Source organism: Balearica regulorum, chromosome 1 (genome assembly GCF_011004875.1).
Source record: "Balearica regulorum gibbericeps isolate bBalReg1 chromosome 1, bBalReg1.pri, whole genome shotgun sequence".
Classification (NCBI taxonomy): Eukaryota; Metazoa; Chordata; class Aves; order Gruiformes; family Gruidae; genus Balearica; species Balearica regulorum.
In genome coordinates, this window is record NC_046184.1 from 48,193,240 (window position 1) to 48,212,144 (window position 18,905).

General features: G+C 35.8%; 1 protein-coding gene and 1 long non-coding RNA gene across 13 annotated transcripts in view; both read left to right on the plus strand.

The window, feature by feature from the left end:
* The window catches only part of TMTC3 (transmembrane O-mannosyltransferase targeting cadherins 3), a 34,080-nt gene that overhangs the window by 3,434 nt on the left and 11,741 nt on the right, over nucleotides 1-18,905 (plus strand). For 4 of the 12 annotated variants that reach the window (XM_075748095.1, XM_075748085.1, XM_075748104.1 and 1 more), the window contains 8 exons: nucleotides 2,321-2,386; nucleotides 4,820-4,924; nucleotides 5,503-5,719; nucleotides 7,062-7,280; nucleotides 10,918-11,017; nucleotides 11,698-11,813; nucleotides 13,515-13,687; nucleotides 14,560-14,812. In XM_075748095.1, coding sequence (XP_075604210.1) covers nucleotides 5,531-5,719; nucleotides 7,062-7,280; nucleotides 10,918-11,017; nucleotides 11,698-11,813; nucleotides 13,515-13,687; nucleotides 14,560-14,812 — 1,050 coding nt within the window. In that variant the 5' untranslated portion in view covers nucleotides 2,321-2,386; nucleotides 4,820-4,924; nucleotides 5,503-5,530. Of the gene's footprint in view, nucleotides 1-2,320; nucleotides 2,387-3,496; nucleotides 3,662-3,890; nucleotides 3,988-4,819; nucleotides 4,925-5,502; nucleotides 5,720-7,061; nucleotides 7,281-10,917; nucleotides 11,018-11,169; nucleotides 11,399-11,697; nucleotides 11,814-13,514; nucleotides 13,688-14,559; nucleotides 14,813-18,905 lie in introns of those variants that run through there. The other 8 variants (XM_075748117.1, XM_075748136.1, XM_075748125.1 and 5 more) reach the window with 5 other exon arrangements.
* LOC142601004 (uncharacterized) lies at nucleotides 16,886-18,368 on the plus strand. The gene is made up of 2 exons (XR_012834549.1): nucleotides 16,886-17,015; nucleotides 17,957-18,368. It is a non-coding gene; the product is annotated as an uncharacterized LOC142601004 (long non-coding RNA).

The window sequence follows — 18,905 nt, forward strand, 5'->3', positions numbered from 1 at the left end:
AACTGCCTGATCCGTATGCAAATTGTCTGGGTTTTGTTTCCAGCAACCTAATTAATATAACAGAAAATTAAGTTCCTTGAGATTTACATAATAATTATGCTTCACATTGCACGTGCAAAGTGCTGCTTATCAAAGTGACTCTCTGGAGTTAGACTCTGTTACCTCATCTCGAGAGAACAGTTGCAGTTTGATTATGGTTGAAAATCTTAACATCTTGGTATGACTGAAAAGTGTCAGGTGTATTTTTAATGTCTATAACTATGTAATAAAGTGTGAAAGAAAATATTTTCCAAATATGAGATTAAAAAAATCCATCTTTAGATTGTAGTAACTAATGTTCTGTTATGGACAGTGAATAAGGTGAATTTTTAAAAAAAGTTTTCTGACAGCTTGAACTGACCTTCCAGATACTGACTCTATCAAAAGCTGCAAATATCAATAGTATGTCAATTATGCCGAGTATTTTCTGGAGTAGTAAGAGCTTTCATACAAAAGCTGGAACAGGTTGAAACTTTGTAATTGGGACATCTGTTTGAGATTAATTTCCTGTCAGTTTCTGTGGAAACTGAGCACGATTAGGTGGATTGTACAAGCTTTTTCCCCGTACCAAAGTGCCATGATTTTCAAATTCTCTATTACTGCCACTACCCATGTCTTTTTCCAAAGAATAAAAAAGTGACTTGCATAGAGCATATTCTTTGAAGTAGGCTTCATTAGAGCAGAAGTTGTTATTAATGCCCTTCAGGGTGTAAAAGTGCCATTACTCAGTAAAGAAAAATTTTAAATCTATGTTTCAAGTTTCTGAAGTTAGATGTGTCTAATCAACGGAAATTTATTTGCTCCTGTAAGGGTCTGTTGTGGCAGATAGCATGTTTATTAGGTGATAGGTAATTACGGAGTGCTAAATAGCTGTTGCATATTTAGGGATTGCAGCTGTAATCCTGTCTAAATACATACTTCTTATTTTTTCCTAAATTCATTTTGGCAGCAGATGGCTTCCACACTCCAAAAATCTCCCAACCAAGAATACTCTTAGACCATCATTATGCATTTTTTATTTGTGTTGAATTTTTTTTGTACAGACGACTATATTTTGCAGTATGCAGTGCTGAGCTGTCTGTAGTATCATGGATTTGGTAGTGATTGTAGAGAAATATTTTGTTTTCCTGCTTTTCTAAAAGTTGGGTGCGTTTTTTTATTTTTGTTTGTTTGGAGTTTTTATGTTTTGTTTTGGGTTGGGAGGGGGAGGTTGAGGTTTTTTTCAGCTTAGTCTTGTCTGTAATTCTTGAATGAGAAGACTAGATGAGCTCCTAGAGGGTTCTCAGCAAGTTGGAAGAGGAAGACTATATGCCTTACAAGCTAAACCTGCTTGAGAGCTCTGGTTCTTGTCTGTCTTTTCCATGTAATGTCTCTTTACGTGCATGAAAGTAGTACAGTGCAAAATGCAGATTTCTGTGCCAAACAGCTTGAGAAAATTAGATCAACAGTCAGGTGTTTTGCACAGCTTGGGCATTCTGTCTTTCCACAATTGACTCGCATGATCATGCAGTTTCTGACAAGTCTTGTCTTGCTGCTTATTGTTTTCAGCTGTATATTCTTTATGACATAGTCAGATATTGTTGTAAATTAAAACATCCAATGTAGATCTTCTTAATAACATTTGTCTGTTCTGATTTCATCCAGTAAAATGGGGGCTCTGTGGCTGTTCCGTAGACCATGAACTGGCAGTCATATAGCACAAAGGGTGGTTAAGGTATCTGTTGGACAGTCTTGCAATCTGTGAAAGTAGCGGGTAGGTGAGATGAAAACATAACTTGAGGGACAGTCAATCTGTTCAAATGTGTTGGAGCAGTCAGTGATGTGGTTCTCCAGCACAGCAAGCCTATATTAACAAACAAGTTGTTAGGCAGTGTGTTTTACAGGTATTTATCAATTATCACTGGGAACGGTGAAGTACTGGCACTTGCAAGACCGTACTTGAATTGATAGCAAATTTCAACATATCTGTTGAGCAAGATGTGATGTTGATATCCACTCACCATGATTTCACTTGAGGGGCCCAGTCATATCAAGGTTGTGGATCTGTAATCTATGAGGTTCTCAGTTTTGCATACTCCTTATGTGGCTTCTTAATTTCCAACATCAAACTGGTAACAGATTAGTTGGCGTGAAAAGAGTGTTGGCTGTCAAATAGCAATTGCTGTTTTCCTCTGAGATTAATGGCAGGTGTACTTTTTCCTGGCTTACCAAGTACAGATGAACTTTTGTAAGACTGCCTCTGTTCTAGTCTTGCATTCTCAACATGTTGATGTCGTTCCAGGTTTGAAGCTTGGAGTTTGGTGGTGGACCTGCCTGTAGTAGCAGAGAGGAAGCAGTGGTTCTGATAGTGAGTCTTCCTCAACATCTGCCTTGTTATGCTAGCATAAAGGACTGCAAAAATATCTTTTGCATATTTGTGTTTTAATTCAGCAAGAACACTACATTGCCCTGTAATCAGACCAGGAGGAAAAAGTAATTTTTCAAACTTCATTTATCTTTAGTGTGTATTTCAGGAAAATAAGACCTTACACTGGCAGAGTGCAAGTCAGAAGTAGTAAAGTATCTGTGCTACAGTTTTGTGTGATCTACAGGTTGTATGTGGCTTTGCATTTCCCATTTTTTTTCCTTTGTGCTTGTCCTGGAAGCAGGAGAGGATGTAGAGGATATAAAGGAGAGCACAAATGCAAATTTAAATATTGTGATGATGTCAAAGGTGAATTTTTTTTCTGGAGTTCTCAGATTGTTCTGGTGGTGGGCTAGCCACTTAAGCCTGGCTTTGGGTGTAGCTAAAATATCGATTTATTTATGCCTAAGAGTTCCTTTCATTCAAATGAAAACAATATTTTCCCTGTAGTTGGCGTGTAGGTATATGTAGCTCTTTCAGGGAACAGGATGGTCAGTAGTGCTGTAAAATAAGGTTTCTGGTTAGAAGAAATACTAGAAATTGAGAGTGAAAAGAAAGGCTTGTGAAAACATCAGAATTGCCTGGGATTAAGGGATAAGTAAATTACCTGTCTAGACAGATATTCTAGGAAAAAGAAAAGTAAAAACCTACAAAAAGTAGTTGAGGAGCTAGCAATTAAGGTTGGTTAAGGTTTTTCCTTTGGATAGGAGGCTATGCTTAGGAATGCATCCTTTTGTTATATTTATTGTGTAGCACGAGGTCTTCCTGAAATAGGATTGTTAAAGAATTACTTCAGAGTACTTTTTGATGCTCAAGGCAGTATCTGCAAGGGCTTGCTACTTTGACCAGTACAGTAAACTTACATTGTTAAGAAAGAAGTCTCAAGTCACCAAAAACCCACTCACCTTGCAATGCTTTTTCTGATTTTAAATAAACTTTACAGTTGGTTCTGTATGGCAATATAATTTTGTCCCATTAACTTTTGGAATGCAGTATTTAAAAAATATAGGGTTGTATGTTGGAAAATCATTACATGTTTGTTGTAGGTCCTTCTCAGATGTTGCTGCTTTTCAGTAGAACTAGGGAGCTTCAAGAAGCAGGAAGTACACTGTCCAGAAGCTATTGCAAACAAGGGATTTCAAACTCTGTTTCCAGCAGGGTGTGATACAGCAGTTTCTTCTTCCCCACATTCTTTGAGGGAGAAAGTAAAAGGCTTTGGTGAGTTGAAGTTCAAAAGGGGGCTGTCTTTTCATGTATTCCTGCAGTATGCTTTGCTTTCTTTTTTTAGTAAGGTTTCTCTGGCTGCCAAGACAACCATAAATATGTTCAGACTTAATCTTGGCTTAGTGTTTTAAAGTACTCTGATCCAGCCTGGCAAAAAGATGTAGCAGCATCCTTTAACATTGGGTTTTCTCCCCCCCCCCCTTTTTTTTTTTTAATTACAAAGGTGGTGGCAGCTTTGAAAAAAAGGCTTGCTCTTAGTAACACCAATAGCCAGTGCTCCAAGTACTAAAAAAGAAAAAAATACTCTTCACTGCCATTATGTGAATAACACTGAATTAATTGGTTTGATTCCTTTTAAAAGATGTTTGTCTTGTTTTTCAGTTTAACTGCACCTGCGTCTTACTGCACATGTATTCCTTCTCTACCAGTGCCCCTTTACCCCTAGTTGTGATAGGCAATTGTTGTTCTCTCAGGCCCAGGCTGCAAACCACAACTGAGATTACCTATCTGGATGAGATATCTCTATGGCCTTTTTTTAGAGGATACTATACTTAAACTAGAACACAATTAAAAAAAACCCCAAACAACAAACAAAAATATCACCAGCATTTCAGGGCTTATGATAATAAAACAGACCATAGCTTCCAAATAACTAATCAGCTTTAATGTGTGAACCCTGATAAGCATAAGACTGGTAGGTTTTTACATGTTTATGGATCCACGTTATCCACCTAGTATTAGCTGTTTTGTGTCCTTACTGATGTTACCCCTCTCTAGTTTTAGGGGAAATGGGATATGTTTTTGTTCAGTCATCTCTCCTTTTTCTCCAAACTAAGTCAGTGTTCAACTATCTGTAGCTTTTTCAGTACCTTTGGTCCCAATACTTGGCAGTAATCCATGCTGTGTCAACCAGTGGTCAAAAAGCATGCCTTTGACCTGTGGTTACCTTCTTACTCTTCTAGGGCAGAACAGTGTTTCTGAACAACCCAATAAATAGTAATTTCACTTTTTGATCAGGTGACTCATATTTTTTAAATAATCATAAAATTACTGTTCAATAATTTCTAGGGTTTAGGAAGTTTATGCAAGATTGGAGAAAATCATATAAGACAAAGTTCATTTGTAGTGTCTTTTTTGCATGCTATTTTTTAGACATGAACGTTCAGTGACATCAGAGAAATTGGCAGAGTTGAGGAAAAATGACTTTTTCATGAACTTCTGTGAAGAATGCAAATGAGCAAGGTGTGAGCTTCAATGGTAAGTTTAATTTTTATTACTACTAATATCCTTCTTTACCTGTTCGTGAACACGTATATTTATGAAAATCTTCATAAGTTTCCTGTTTCTTCTTCAGAATGTGTGAAATTTGGGTTTAATTGTTTTTGAAATATTTTGAGAAACACCTTTAAACCTAAAAACCATATACTGTCTGCCTTTTTGATAACTTAGTATTCTTTGTCAGTATGTTAATTTACTCACCGTTCAAGAGAACTTAATTTTCATAGTTCTCCACTTTGCAGCATTCACTTAAACTGCATAGCTGTCTGCTAAAAACCGCATCAGAACTTATCATCAATCTTTTTTTTTTTTTTTTTAAGTAAAACATGAAATGTAGCAGTGTATCCAGCTTGTGTGAGGGCTTTTTAAGGGTGAGATTTTTTAATTAAAACACTAAATTCTGTAAGATGAATGAGACTTGAGAAAAGTTTTGTATCATATTGATTTTTAGACATGTAGTATAATTAACTTCTAAAATATTGGATATCTTAATTTGACTTTATCAAGTTTAGTTTTTAATCAGTAAAACTACTCAAGTTTCTGTCCATGTATTTCAGTGTTTGTCCATGAAAACTCTTAGAGAAGATGGCTGATGTAAGCCTGAAGGAAGCAGCACTAATCGTTGGTGTGGTGGCAGCCTGCTACTGGAACAGTCTCTTTTGTGGCTTTGTTTTTGATGATGTTTCAGCGATTTTGGACAATAAAGATTTGCATCCTTCTACTCCGTTAAAAAATCTGTTTCAGAATGACTTCTGGGGCACTCCAATGTCTGAGGTAAACTATTGGTGAAACACTTTGAGGCATTTAGGAAATGGGAAAAAAATCTTGCAGAGAGTTTTTAGACTTTTTTTCCCTAATGGGTTTTTAACAGAATATTTTGTTTCTGATGGAATTTGGTGGTGTTAGTGTTTTGTACTATAAGATCAGGAACAGATGTTGCTTATATTCTTTCCATTTGTTCAGTAAAGAACTTGTAAGAAAATTAAGTCATATCATGCTTCAAGATGCTATTTGTTACCTGATTCCAATGTTGAAATTGGACAACTGACCATTTTCCTTTCTCCTGCAAAGAAAGTTACACATGGTGCCATTGCTGAGCAAATGAGTAAACATTCTCTGTCAGTCACAGATGTTTTGCCTATCAAGGCATTCTGCCTTGTAATCTTCTGTTATGTCTGTAACATACAGGGTTAGTTCCTTGTGAGATACTAATTGCTAGCTCTACAAATAGACTTTGATACATAATTTTCGTATAACCCTGTAACGAAAGCTTCCAGACTCTCTCAGATGTCATCTAGGCCTGTAGTCATTGAGAGTAAGTGGGTACCTGTAAAATTTCAAATAGTATTTTTCAATGTTTTTACTCCAAAAAAAACCCCTAGCCACTTGGAGCAGGAGAAAGCCATTTCATTCAGTGTTGATTTTGCACTTAAAACCAACTGAAAGCCAGGTTAATTTTAACTAAATGAAGTCAGATTAATTTGATTGTTCGTGGCTTTTTAAAATATTTTTTCTTCTCGTATTTTTGTCTCTATGTATCTGGAATTCAGTTCCCTCTCTCCTCTCTCTGCCCCCCCAGTTTTTTCTTAGATTTTCTTCTTTTGTTTTATGGACATATTCAGCAAAAGATCAACAGGCTGTGGGTTGACAAATGTGTTTTGGAACAGGAAGATGGTATTAAGTATAGTTTTTAAAAGCGTTTATGGATGGAGTAACTGGCACCATAGACGTATTGACTGGTAGACATATTGAAAATACGTAGATTATACGTTTAGCTGAGTGCACCAAATTTTTATTTTATAAAATACTGATCTAAAACATGAAATGGCAGAGTAATCAAAATATTTGAATAATACATTAAAACTATGTGGAAGTAGGAAAAATAGTCAGAATTAACTTCTCTGATTAACAACTTATTTTAATTGTAAATCAAGTTTTCATTTCATTGACTAGATTTTTTTTTTTAAGTGTTACTGATTTAAAGGTCTTTATTTTGAAGGTACATTCCTAAGAATAGCGGGGGGGGAATCATGTATGCATAGATTTTTAGAAAGATACTTTGGGGTAAAAGTCCTTTTATAAGTTGGTAGTGACTGATTGATTTATTTCCTTTTAGGAGAGGAGTCATAAATCTTATCGTCCCCTCACAGTTCTTACGTTTCGCTTAAACTACTTGTTCAGCGAGTTAAATGCAGTTTCTTACCACTTCCTAAATCTGGTATTTCATGTGGTGGTTTGTGTAGTCTTCCTCAAGGTCTGTAAGCTTTTTCTGGACAACAGGAGCAGCGTGGTTGCATCCTTGCTCTTTGCAGTGCACCCAATACATACTGAAGCGGTAGGTATAGCTGTGATGTGCTTAATCTGTTCAAGCTGTATCAATTAACCGTAAATTTCATGGGTTTTTTAATTTGTTTATATATTGTAACTCCCAAAAAGTGTGTGATTTTACTTGTACTAACTCTGCCCTTTGCAACGAGTGGTGGAGGTGACAAACTTTAATGCTCAGAGTTGTTTGGTATTCTATGCAGCTACTGAAAAATAAGAAACATTATTTTAGTTATTCAATAACTTGGGTCTCTGCTGTGAGCGTTGGCTTTTATGATGTTGGTTGCTTTAGCTTACATAGATACTTGTGTTCTGTAATGATTCATCCAGTGTCATATTTCGCAAATATTATGAATATGTCTTAATTCATTTCCAGAATCACCAAGCACTCCCCTCTAGCTAATTGCCAAGTCTGTTCTGTCCATTTTCTCTTATGTCAATGTATCTAGCTCAGCAGGACTTTTTCTAGGATTGTTGTTGCTATGCTACATCCAGCTTAGGGCCATTCTGTTTGAACCTTCCATTTTTGAACGTAACTGATATAAGAGGAAATACATTTCTTGCCTCTCATATTTACCTTCCCTTTGATTCTGAAGGAGTTTTTCACTGCTATGAAGAGCATTATTTATAGAAGCTGTGTGATTATATACTTTTTAATGCTCAACCAGGCTTGCAATGTTGTGGAGTAAATGGAGTTTTGTGATTGCCATTCATTAGATTTGTTTCCATCAGAAACCCTGATAAAGCAGATCTGTGGAATTCTGTTACTTCTGCTGTTCTGCACCGCTTAGATTGGCTTTCCTAGATTCCAGTTTACACGGGTTGCAAAGCTGGGGACTGCATCCCCAGTCACTTTTATCTTCTAGTACTAGGTGATTTTCAGAAAACTGAAAATCTGTAAAATTTTTGCTTCTTTGGAGGTGTTATCTCATTTTTATTTTTGGGTTTTTGTAATTTGGGGGGGGGGGGAGGGACGTCTTGATATTAAGAAAATAAGGAGGGTTTGCTCTTACGTTGTTTGGGTGGTTTTTTGGTCCTAATTTTTGGGGGTAAAGAGTTTGTCAGTAGCCTGCATCTGTGTATTTTGAGAAATGTTTATGGGGTTTATAAATGGCTGCTATTTGAGCTACTAATATGTCCTTGCTAGAAGTAGTTAGTGGCATGTTTAAAATTGTAAACATTAAACACCTAAAAATTTTTGCCTGCTTTTGTGCTTAAAAGCACAAACCCCCATTAAAATCTTGGGTGTAGTATGGGTTAAACAATAATTTGTTAGTTTCATTTGGTTTTCTGTTTCTTTGAGAAAACATGCTTTAAATTTCAAAGTTTGGCTTTGCCTCTCTGTGATAAATGTGATAATATCTTTACAAAAGCATTATTAGCAAGTTGCTAGTGACTTACCTTAGTGGTTCATGGTTTAGATCATCCTATGTAATTTTATCGCTTTCATTCCAAATATGATGATTCTTTATCATGTTTGAACTGTCAGATTCCATATAAGATAACAGTAACACAGTTGCTTTTAGTACTGTGCAACAGTTAGCAAAAAGTATGGTACCAATCCTACAAAACAGTATAATGAAAGCTTATAGTGTAAGGCAAGGTATTACAAGTTATGAAGTACAGTTATGAAGCAATTTGCTAATAAGTGTGTAATTCTTGATATTAGCCACATGAGGGCACTTTAAGACTGTGATTGGTAGAACTTGATGCGGTATTGAAATTGGAGACTCTCTCTGTGTTTTTAAGTGCAATTGTAGTTGAATTCCCTTGCTGTTGTATTTAGGTACTCGGTGAAGAATCAGTTAAGGGGTTTTCTTCCTCCTCTCTTCACCTTTTTCAATTTAAGCTTTCTGCTTTTGAGAAATAGTGCATTTTATCCTTTCAAGTGTTTGCATTGCGAATTCTGCCTAACATGAACCAAGAAAGGTTTCATAAGAGTTGACAAGTGAGACTTGTGCATGTGTGTAAAAGGCAAAATAACTGGAAGTTTGCATACATGGAAAAGAGGAGGTAATAATGAGAACTGGGGACTTGAGTGCCAACTTAACTTGTTCAGACTTTAGTGAAAACTCCAAAACAGGTCTCATTCCCAGTCTTTATATAATTTGATGATACTTTTTGTATCTTTTGATAATTGAAATATATCTGATTTGAATTCCTCCAAATTAGTCTCCTACTTACTACTCCTTCTGTGCAAGAGGAGAAACAGCAGATGCAATACATAAACACTTCAAATCTTTACCTGTCTTATGATAAATGGATTTTTCCTGGAGAAGTCAGCAGAGCAGGATAAATAGAAAATAATTTTCTGCTTGACTTCAGAGAGAAGCTGGGCTCTTGTTGTGGTAATACATAATTTTCTGCAGAATAATTTTTGAGGAAACGAGTTGAATAACAGCATCATAATCTCATTTGTCCTTGTCTTGGAATTCCGGTTTGGTCTTTCTAGCACCTTTGCTACTGTTCTGGCCAGAGGTATGTTGACCACTGTTACAGCTACAGGATGTCAAATAACCTTGTGAATGCTGGAATTTTCTCTCATAAGTCACCTTTGTATCCAGAAACAGAATCTGTTTTGTTGACGGGGGACTGTGGAGGCACACCAATATACTTGCTTTACTCACAGTCTCTTTCAACTGATCTATAGACAAAGTTCTCTTTAGTTTCTGTCTTAATGCTGGACAATTTTGAAATCCAGACGAAGAATCCTTGAAACATATTAAGACATTTTGGAAACAAACACCTGTATACTATCCAAAATGTTAACATAAAATCTGATGTACTTTCAGTTGTGAAACATGCTTTGTCTGTGCATGATTCAATGAGTCCTTTGGTAAACGTATGCTACTCCCAACGGAAGCACCAGAGCATGATTTCAAATTCAGATTTGAATGCTTTTCTTTACACTGTGACCTTGAATATTGAGTTACTCTTTTTATGATGTGCTGGATCAATCATGCTTGACCAAGAATGTACCTAGCAATAAAAACTTTGAGCTGGGTCCCAGTGGCTGAAAGTCAGTCATAATTAAATAGTGAGCTATGAGGTTTTCTTAGCTAAATATCGCTGTTTACCTTGGGATAGCATGCCATTTTTCAGCCAGCTTACTTGCAAAAAAAATTTGGATGCAATCAGAGGCATTACAGAAGAGGACAAATGAGGAAGAAAGGCAGTCCTAAATGGTACTGTGGTCAGCACAATGGCTACTGCAGTAACCGTTAATATGGTGACCTGTCTGCAGAATGTATCTGTAAAACAGTCCTTGTCAGGCTTTGCTTAAAGCTATTGATGAAAGCTAGTTTCTGCAAAATATTATGACGAAAGCAGTTGTTATCGTGCCCAAATTCTGCCTCAAATGGTATTTGTGGCTGGTGTTACTAAAGATAAAAAAAGTACAGCTTCTCAGTTGTCTCGCTAATGGTGCTACTCAGGGGCACATCGGCCACAGGTGGCCACCAGTCACCTGTATCATCCTGTTATTGAATTCAATACTGAGTGAACTGAAAGCAGCCTTACTCTTCTTAGCCTTTTCTGCTTGGTTTGCAGATCTTGTTTGTGCATATCCTGATAGTCTATCACTCGTACTATTTTAGTAGTAGAATAGTCACTAGAGGAATAATCTTTTTTTTTTTTTTCTTTTTCAGGTAACTGGAGTTGTGGGCAGAGCAGAGCTTTTATCATCTATCTTTTTTCTAGCTGCTTTTTTGTCATATACAAAATCTAAAGGGCCAGATAATACCATAGGTAAATAATTGACTCTGTATCACTTATACTAGAGCTCATAAAATGGTAATATAGGTGTACTGGTTATTCAGCAAATGTGTACCAAAAAACCTTCAGCCCCAAGATACCCATGTAATAGTACTTTCCATTATAAATTGCCTTTTTTCTTCTTCAAGACTTCAGCACTTTTTCAGTTGTTTTGTAACACCTAGAGTAAGAGACTCTTGCACTGACTTCTATTAATGCAAGTAAATAGAAGTATGCTGAGCCGCTTCAGATGGTCACAAGTAAGCTGCAAAGTTTCAATGGAAATGTAAGAGACTTGCCTCTTTTCCAAAGTCAAGTTGACCTTGTGAAAATTCATGACTCCCTATGGAATATTCCATTTGAAAGAGTGTTCTGGTGAATTAGAAAAGATTGGATTTTTTTGGTTTTGTATCATAGATCAGTCCTTTGGCTTTAATTTGGTTCTTTCAAGTTAAGGGAGGGTTTTAAAGTGGATACATCTATACTATTGTCTATAGAGTAAAGCTGGTAGTCTTCCCCTTTAATAACAAATGGCATAATGAATAAGTTTATAGAACATAGCATCTTCAAACATAAAGAGCCAAAGTCTTCACTTTTTAGGTTAACTTACTTTACTAAATGTTTGGGTTTGTTGTAAGATGGAACATTTTCAATAATGCCTTCTTTATTTGCAGTGTGGACTCCAATTGCAGTGACTGTGTTTCTAGTAGCTGTTGCAACACTGTGTAAAGAACAAGGAATAACGGTGGTGGGGATATGCTGTGTGTATGAAGTGTTTATTGCTCAAGGGGTAAGCTGTTGAAAAATAAATTTAATTTCTTAGGAATTCTGCAATGAGACATTAAGTACTTTGAAGTGTCATATTTCAGCACTGACTTTTATGAGTTCAAGCTAACTATAGTTCGTTACATTTTTCAGATTTTTTTCATCTGAACTAATGTTTAACATACATGGTTCATGATGAGGAAATCCAGTGACTTCTATTTTGTCCTTTACATGCCATACAGAGATGTTATCAAATACACTCAATAAAGAACTGACATGTCTTAATGGAAACCTAAGGTTTTAATTGATTGAGGTTTACAAAGACTAGCATGTAACAGTCCTGATTAAAGTCTGAGGTACATAAAGATGGGGGATTATTTGTTTTAAATTCCTGTAGTAAAAATAGAGAACATATTATATATAAATGCATTTCATCACATTCTAATGAATAACCAGACATTTTGGAGTAGTCTTATTTGAATCAATAATATTCTTATGAAATTTGTTGTTCTATGAATACTTTTAAATTTAATATCTAATCTGATAGGTTTCATCTTAAGAATTGATAAGTCTTTAAGTTAATAGTAACTTTTGGTTTTGTTTAGAGAAACAAGGTGTTCCTGCACTGAAATTATTTTTGACTTTTTGGTAGTCAAACCATATGCAATTTAAAAATGTACGATTGTATATTCTAAGAAGATTTTTTAGTTTACTCTTCAATTACTTGAAGGAATATTTTGCAAGAACTGCACCAGTAAAAGCCGAAAGATTGTCTGTCTTGGCCACACGTATTCAAGGCCAAAATATCAAAATCACATTTTTTTGTGCTTACAGAAATATGTGTGCTTGTAACTATTGCCTTTGCAAGTCTAGTGAATAAGCATATAATTTTCAAACTGGATTTCTGAGGAAATCACCAGTATGTGACCGTACTTTTCAATCCACTCTTCCTTTCTTTTAGTAACTTTTGATCTGGTCCTTAGTTCCATGAAATTTTAACAAGTTTGTGTAAGTCAACTGAGTAGAAAAGATAAACTGAAGCTGCTTCTGAGGGCACAGGTGTAGTGTGAACTAAGACTTAGAGCAGTTCTCAAAAACTTATCAGTAGCTGTAGTTCAGCCAACCAGTATATGTGGAGGAATAAATCATCCCCAGCACAAGACATGAAGACATTATGAAAGAGCTACACAGGCAAGAAATTAGGGTATGTAAGGGGGAAGGGTGCAAGATCGTAATGTTCATGAGACAGGGAGAGATGAGTAACTGCAATAGAGGCATAAAATAGAAATCCAGGGCTATTCAGGAAGTGAATAGTATTTCTACCATTCCTAAGATATTTTGTTTATAAGGACAAGTTTTCAGAAGGGCTGATAATTCTAAAAATAGTGATTTCTCCTCTTCAAAAATCTATTTCATGGTTATACTTGATTTATTGAAGTCTCTGAAGATGGTACAATTTTTTTAATCTGTCAGTGCGAAATATAGAAAACTACAGGCATACAAGTTCAGGTGTGATAGTGTTAGCAAGAGTACTTGAATAGAGTTACTTTTTATTGGAATGGTGGACTTCTTTTGGGGAGTTGTCGTGAAAGCTCTAAGAAGCTGAGTTAAGTAACTATTGGGAGCAGGCATTTGGGGAAAACCAAGGAAACAAAAGATGAGGTAGCTCATATTTATCTAAGAGATTAATGAGCACACTGGTTATAAACACTTTTTTCCTTTGCAGTATACCTTGCCAGTGTTGTTGGACACAGCTGTACAGATTCTTCGAGGGAAGGGCAGTATTCCTTACTCTATGCTCCAAACACTGTTGAAGCTCATAGTCCTAATGTTCAGTACACTGCTGCTTGTAGTTGTCAGAGTCCAGGTTATCCAGTCTCAACTCCCAGTGTTTACAAGGTAATAGTAAAGTGTCTCCTATTTACAGACACTGATAAATAAGATGTGGCTTAATGAGGTCTGAATAAAATGGCCAAAGATACATGAACTTAAGTGTTTATGAACTTATTTTAATATTGGTAAGTGCTGACTGTACAATATTACTTTTTTTTTTTTTTTTTTTGTGAAATTGATAAATGGTATATTTCAGTGCCTGTTTACAAGAATGTCCAAAATATTTAGATATCTGAGCAGGCATTAATTTTTAAAAACTTACAGTTGTTAGTTTGTCTTAGTAATTAAGAAATTGTTTCATTACTAAAGTATTTTTTATTGACTATGTGTTTGACCCTTGGCTGAATACTCCAAACCTCTTAATAAGTTTTTCCTCTTCTACATAGGAAATAACTTTTTGATTTTTAGATATGTACTATGCAGAAAGCATGGTTGACTTTCGGATATGGTGCCTGAGGATAAATTTGTATGAATAATGTTAGAACTGAAAAACTGTAATTTATCTTAAAAGTGTGTGAGCAATGTAGAAATACAAGAATCTAATATTTTCCCTGAAAAATGAGGCAAACTATTAAAAACATAAACAAGGACCACTCAACCCAGCTTTAGGTGTAAATCATTCTGTTTCTTCAAACTTATGTTGATTATATCCCAAACCAATTTCTTAAACTGGCCCTGTCCTGTGCTAAGATGAATCATTGTGCATGGTTCTCAAGTTACACACCTGACAAGTGCAGGAAGATTAGGGTATTGTACATGTCTGTAATTGCTTGTTCTAGATATGAATCTAAAGCTGGTTTCTGAGCACAAAGTGGATCAAGACCATATTTTTTTTTCTTTTCATTAAAAGCTTCTTTTTCTCCTTTCTTTTACTTTAGGTTTGATAACCCAGCTGCTGTTAGTCCATCCCCAGCAAGGCAGCTGACTTTCAACTACCTCCTCCCTGTAAATGCTTGGCTGCTTCTCAACCCCTCAGAATTATGCTGTGACTGGACAATGGGAACTATTCCTCTTGTGGAGTCTTTGTTGGATGTTAGAAATGTTGCCACCCTTACCTTCTTTTGCTTTCTGGGATCTTTGATTGTCTTCAGTCTCCGATATCCTGGGGATTCCTCCAAGACTGTATTGATGGTATGAAGGATGCGGGTTTTTTTGTCGGTTTTTTTAGGGGTGTAAGTGGCTCAGGCTGCTTGATCACATGTGTAATCTGCTGTGACCTGGAGATACTGTATGCATCTCCTTTTGGGCTAGAACGAACACATAAGAAAAGAGGAAAATTATTGTAGCAACAAAACTGTTAAATTGCAATTAAGTATGTGACTGTCAGGGATGAGATGGAGAAGAAGAGGCACAAGATGAGAATAAATGTGCTCCTCTGCAAACTGTATTGCAGCCTTTCTCAGGTATTCAGAACTCAACTAGCAAATGGGGGTTTTCAATAGAACTTGAATATGTTTTAAGGATTGGAATGCATTTCAATCCTGCAAATTGTCTACCTCATTTAAATGTCAGTAGTCATGCTGCATATTTAGCAAGTGACTTGATTTTCTCTCTTAGGTATAAAAGGACATACTTTGGTATTTAGGAGTATAAGTTTTCCTCTTTTGTTGTTCTTTTAACAAAGACACTGTTCTGTAGTCTTTTCCATATTCTAAGGAAAAACTATTTTTGTCAATCTGTAAGATCAGTTCCTGTTTTTCAGTACTATATGACCTTAAAACTAAAATGGATTAACAGAAAAGAATATTTTGGAGGAAAGGGAAAGCGGCAAATGAGCTAGGTTTTTTTTTTCATCCAGATCCAGTCATCTTTTTGATTATTTCCATTGCAAATTTTCACAATATTAGTAATTACCTTATACCATGGTTTTTATTAAATCAGTGCTGCAATTATGTGTACAGCAAACCTGCATCCATAGATCTTAGTCTGCTTCAGAAATACACTTTTTTAATATGTAACTGAGCCAATAAAAGTTTCAGATAGATGGGAATGTTTACGCACAATTTAAGACTAAGGATTTCTTTGCTAAGGTTGTATCAGGTTTTGTTTGAGGGTGTTTTTTTGATATTTGTTTTGATATTCCAAGTGGTTTTTTTAATAGGAAGGGTCTTCTGAGATTATTCACTCCAGCATGTGAGCCTCAGTGTTGCTTAACAAAGTATAATCTGTCTTTAATGAAAGTTGTTTTCCTTTAATATGTACCTATGTTGTGTATATAACCTTCAGTACAATGCTGATTTATTGTTTTTTTCAGACGTAATATCTAAGTACCTGGAAGCTAATTTCTTAGGAAATGGGAATGCAATATTTTATATTAAAAATTAATTGTTACATACTATAACATTCAACAACACTGTAGGTCAAACCCCTTTTCTGCCTTCCAGTAAGTCATTAATGTCCTGTTGTAGACTGGATAGTCTGCCAAGGGAGAGGAGGAGAAAACAATTTCTTTCTGATGGCTTCTCAATCTGACTTCCTAGACAAATCATAGGGGTGTCTTTGAAGAAAGTGAATCTTTATTTATGATGCCAATTTACACAGATAATGGCAACGTTCCCGACAGCTATGTTGAATTACTAGTTTTAAAAAACTTTTTTCCACACTTTGTTCTCAGTTCTGCCAGTAAAGGCCTGAATTTGTGCTGGTCAAAATAAACTACTACCCTGGCAGATATGAATTCTACGTACTATCCATATGGATGCCACATGGTATTAGTATAATGGTGGCTTTATTGCAGTTGGTACTGCACTGTTTGATGTTTCACGCTAATGAGTCTCACTCTAAAGGAGCAATAAAGGGTTTTGTAAAGAGCTTCTGCCATTACAAATCTTTAGCATGTTTTGGCTCTTCCACTAACTAGCTCAGTGAGACCCTGAGATGTTATGCTGAAGCCTGATCTGAAGGGAAATGTCTCAAGTTACTTTTGTTTATGAGATCAGAAAATGTACAACTTTAGACCTGCTGCAGAATTAAAGATGTTTATTTGGACTTTGCAAAAAAAAATGGAAAGGAGGGATCCAAAATGAAGAAGAGAAGGGAAGTGACAATTATGTCTAAGCATGTCGTTCTGTATTTGTTGATGTGGATATGGATTTGGTGCTGTACCGCTTGAACGACAAGACAGAAGGGATTCCTTCTCCCACTTCCTCAAGTGCCAGTTCTCAGAGGATGAACAGTTCTCCCCAAGTACAATTCTCTCAGAGAATTCCACAGTTCTCCCCAAGTACAGTCTCAGAGGATGAACTCATTACTGGGAGATGCAAAAGTTGAAGGACTCATTATCAGTCAGTTTTCATCTGTTTAGTACCAGTCATCTCCAGGAAAAATAATTCTGGTGAGTGGGTACATTGTATTTCATTTTGTCATATTTTCATTTTTGCCATAGGTTCTAAAATTGTCTTTTCAAAATAACAGAACTAGGAGAGGACAAAACAGATAAATTGCCTTTTTTTTTTAACCAACTGACAATACTAAACTAACAAAAAATGGTATTGTATATTATAAATCGGAACACATGCTTTGGCAGGTTGATGTCATTATGCTGTTTGAAGTAATCAGTTATTTTTACATTAGTAAAGGACATGCCCTGGAAACAATGTATGAGCAGTTAAATTCTCTTATATTTTCTGTTTACTTTAGCCCTGTCACTTGACTGTCAGACTAAGTGACCTTTGTAAATAGGTTATGCTCTACATATTGAAAATGTTGAGTACTGAGAACAATACTGATCTAGAATTACTTTGGTGGCTTTTCAGTAGGTTTCAGAATCAAGTGGTGATCGTGGCCCTTGTGGCCCTTGTTTATTTCGTCATGAAATTTCTTGGGTATAGATATTCCTTTGTTGGCTGGCGAAATTTAATAAAAGCTTTTTAGTATCTTTTGATATTTGCTAAGTGTCCCAAACAAAGGTGCTTTACCTGTCTTCTGATAAGACCGCACTCCATGCTACTCAGCTGCAAACTTTGGTGTCTTGTTACTGTGCAAATGTCAGGAACAGGCAGGTATCCTTAGGCTTCTTGGAGCAAGTTTTTTAACACAAAATTTTAAGTGTTGTGCCAAGACATCAGTACTTCTAAATTTAGCAATATTTACTTCTCTACTATTTATGCTTACACCTCAGGCTTTGAAATGTTGCCTTGTGCACTTTTGACTGGTTACTTAGCAGTTCAGATACTCTTCATAGCTTATGGTCATATTTTAGAGTTGTGTCATATGTTTTTTTTTTCCTTCGTACATATTTTAATCATTTGTCTCTTTTTTTTTTTTTTCCCTCAGTTGTCTTGACCAGGATATTTTTTGAACAAAGCCTCTGCATCTGCTGAAAGACTATGATAAAAAGAAAGCATAAACGAACAGAAGAGAATGCATTTTTACCTGCAGCAGGGCTTTGAGTCTGTTGCCCAAGAAATTGTTCTTGAAGGACAGTGTACTAAGGAGAGGCAAAAGGATCTAAAGAGAAGTTCGGCACAATGTTGTGTAATGTTTGTCATCAGAGGACTTGCACAGAGCAGAACATGCAAAAACCTTTTTATTAGATGCCTAGATCATAAGTGCTCGGTGGAGACCAAACACTTTCTGTATCAGCTGCAGAATCCTTTCCGTTCAAACTCATTGGAAAGAATTGGCTTTCACTACACATGTGTTGACTTCATGGGGCTGTGGGGCCGATGTCCTTACTATATTAAAACAACCTACATTTTTAAGCAATGATATAAACCAGTAACTTCTTAAGATTTTAAGAGGTGACTTCAAATCAGTTTATCAGAAGATTTCATAAAATAATTCATTTAAGCCTATGTACAAGCTTAGGTTATATTTTAGATTATAAAGCTAAGTACAGTTTATTCACATTGCAGTAAAAACATTTACAAAACAGCACATTGTTTCTAAAGCACACTTTGAACGTGCTTTTGTACTCACAAATGCGTTTGGCTTCTCAGAATAGAATGAAATAGAGAATGATACCTTCACTTCCCCTAATCCACCCCCAAAAGTGTGAAGGCATTTACTATAACTAAATTAAAAACTGAGGACTGACTTGCAGATAGCATAATGAATCCTGCATTTTAATAGAGATCTGTGTTGAGGCTTTTACTTTTACAGATCGGTAGGTGTTCTATAAGGAGCATGTACTATAAAAATGTAGAAGAGAAAGGGAGAGGAATGTGAAATGGTGTTAAATCTTGTCCCTAGGTAATCAACATATTCTCTATATTGTGCTTGT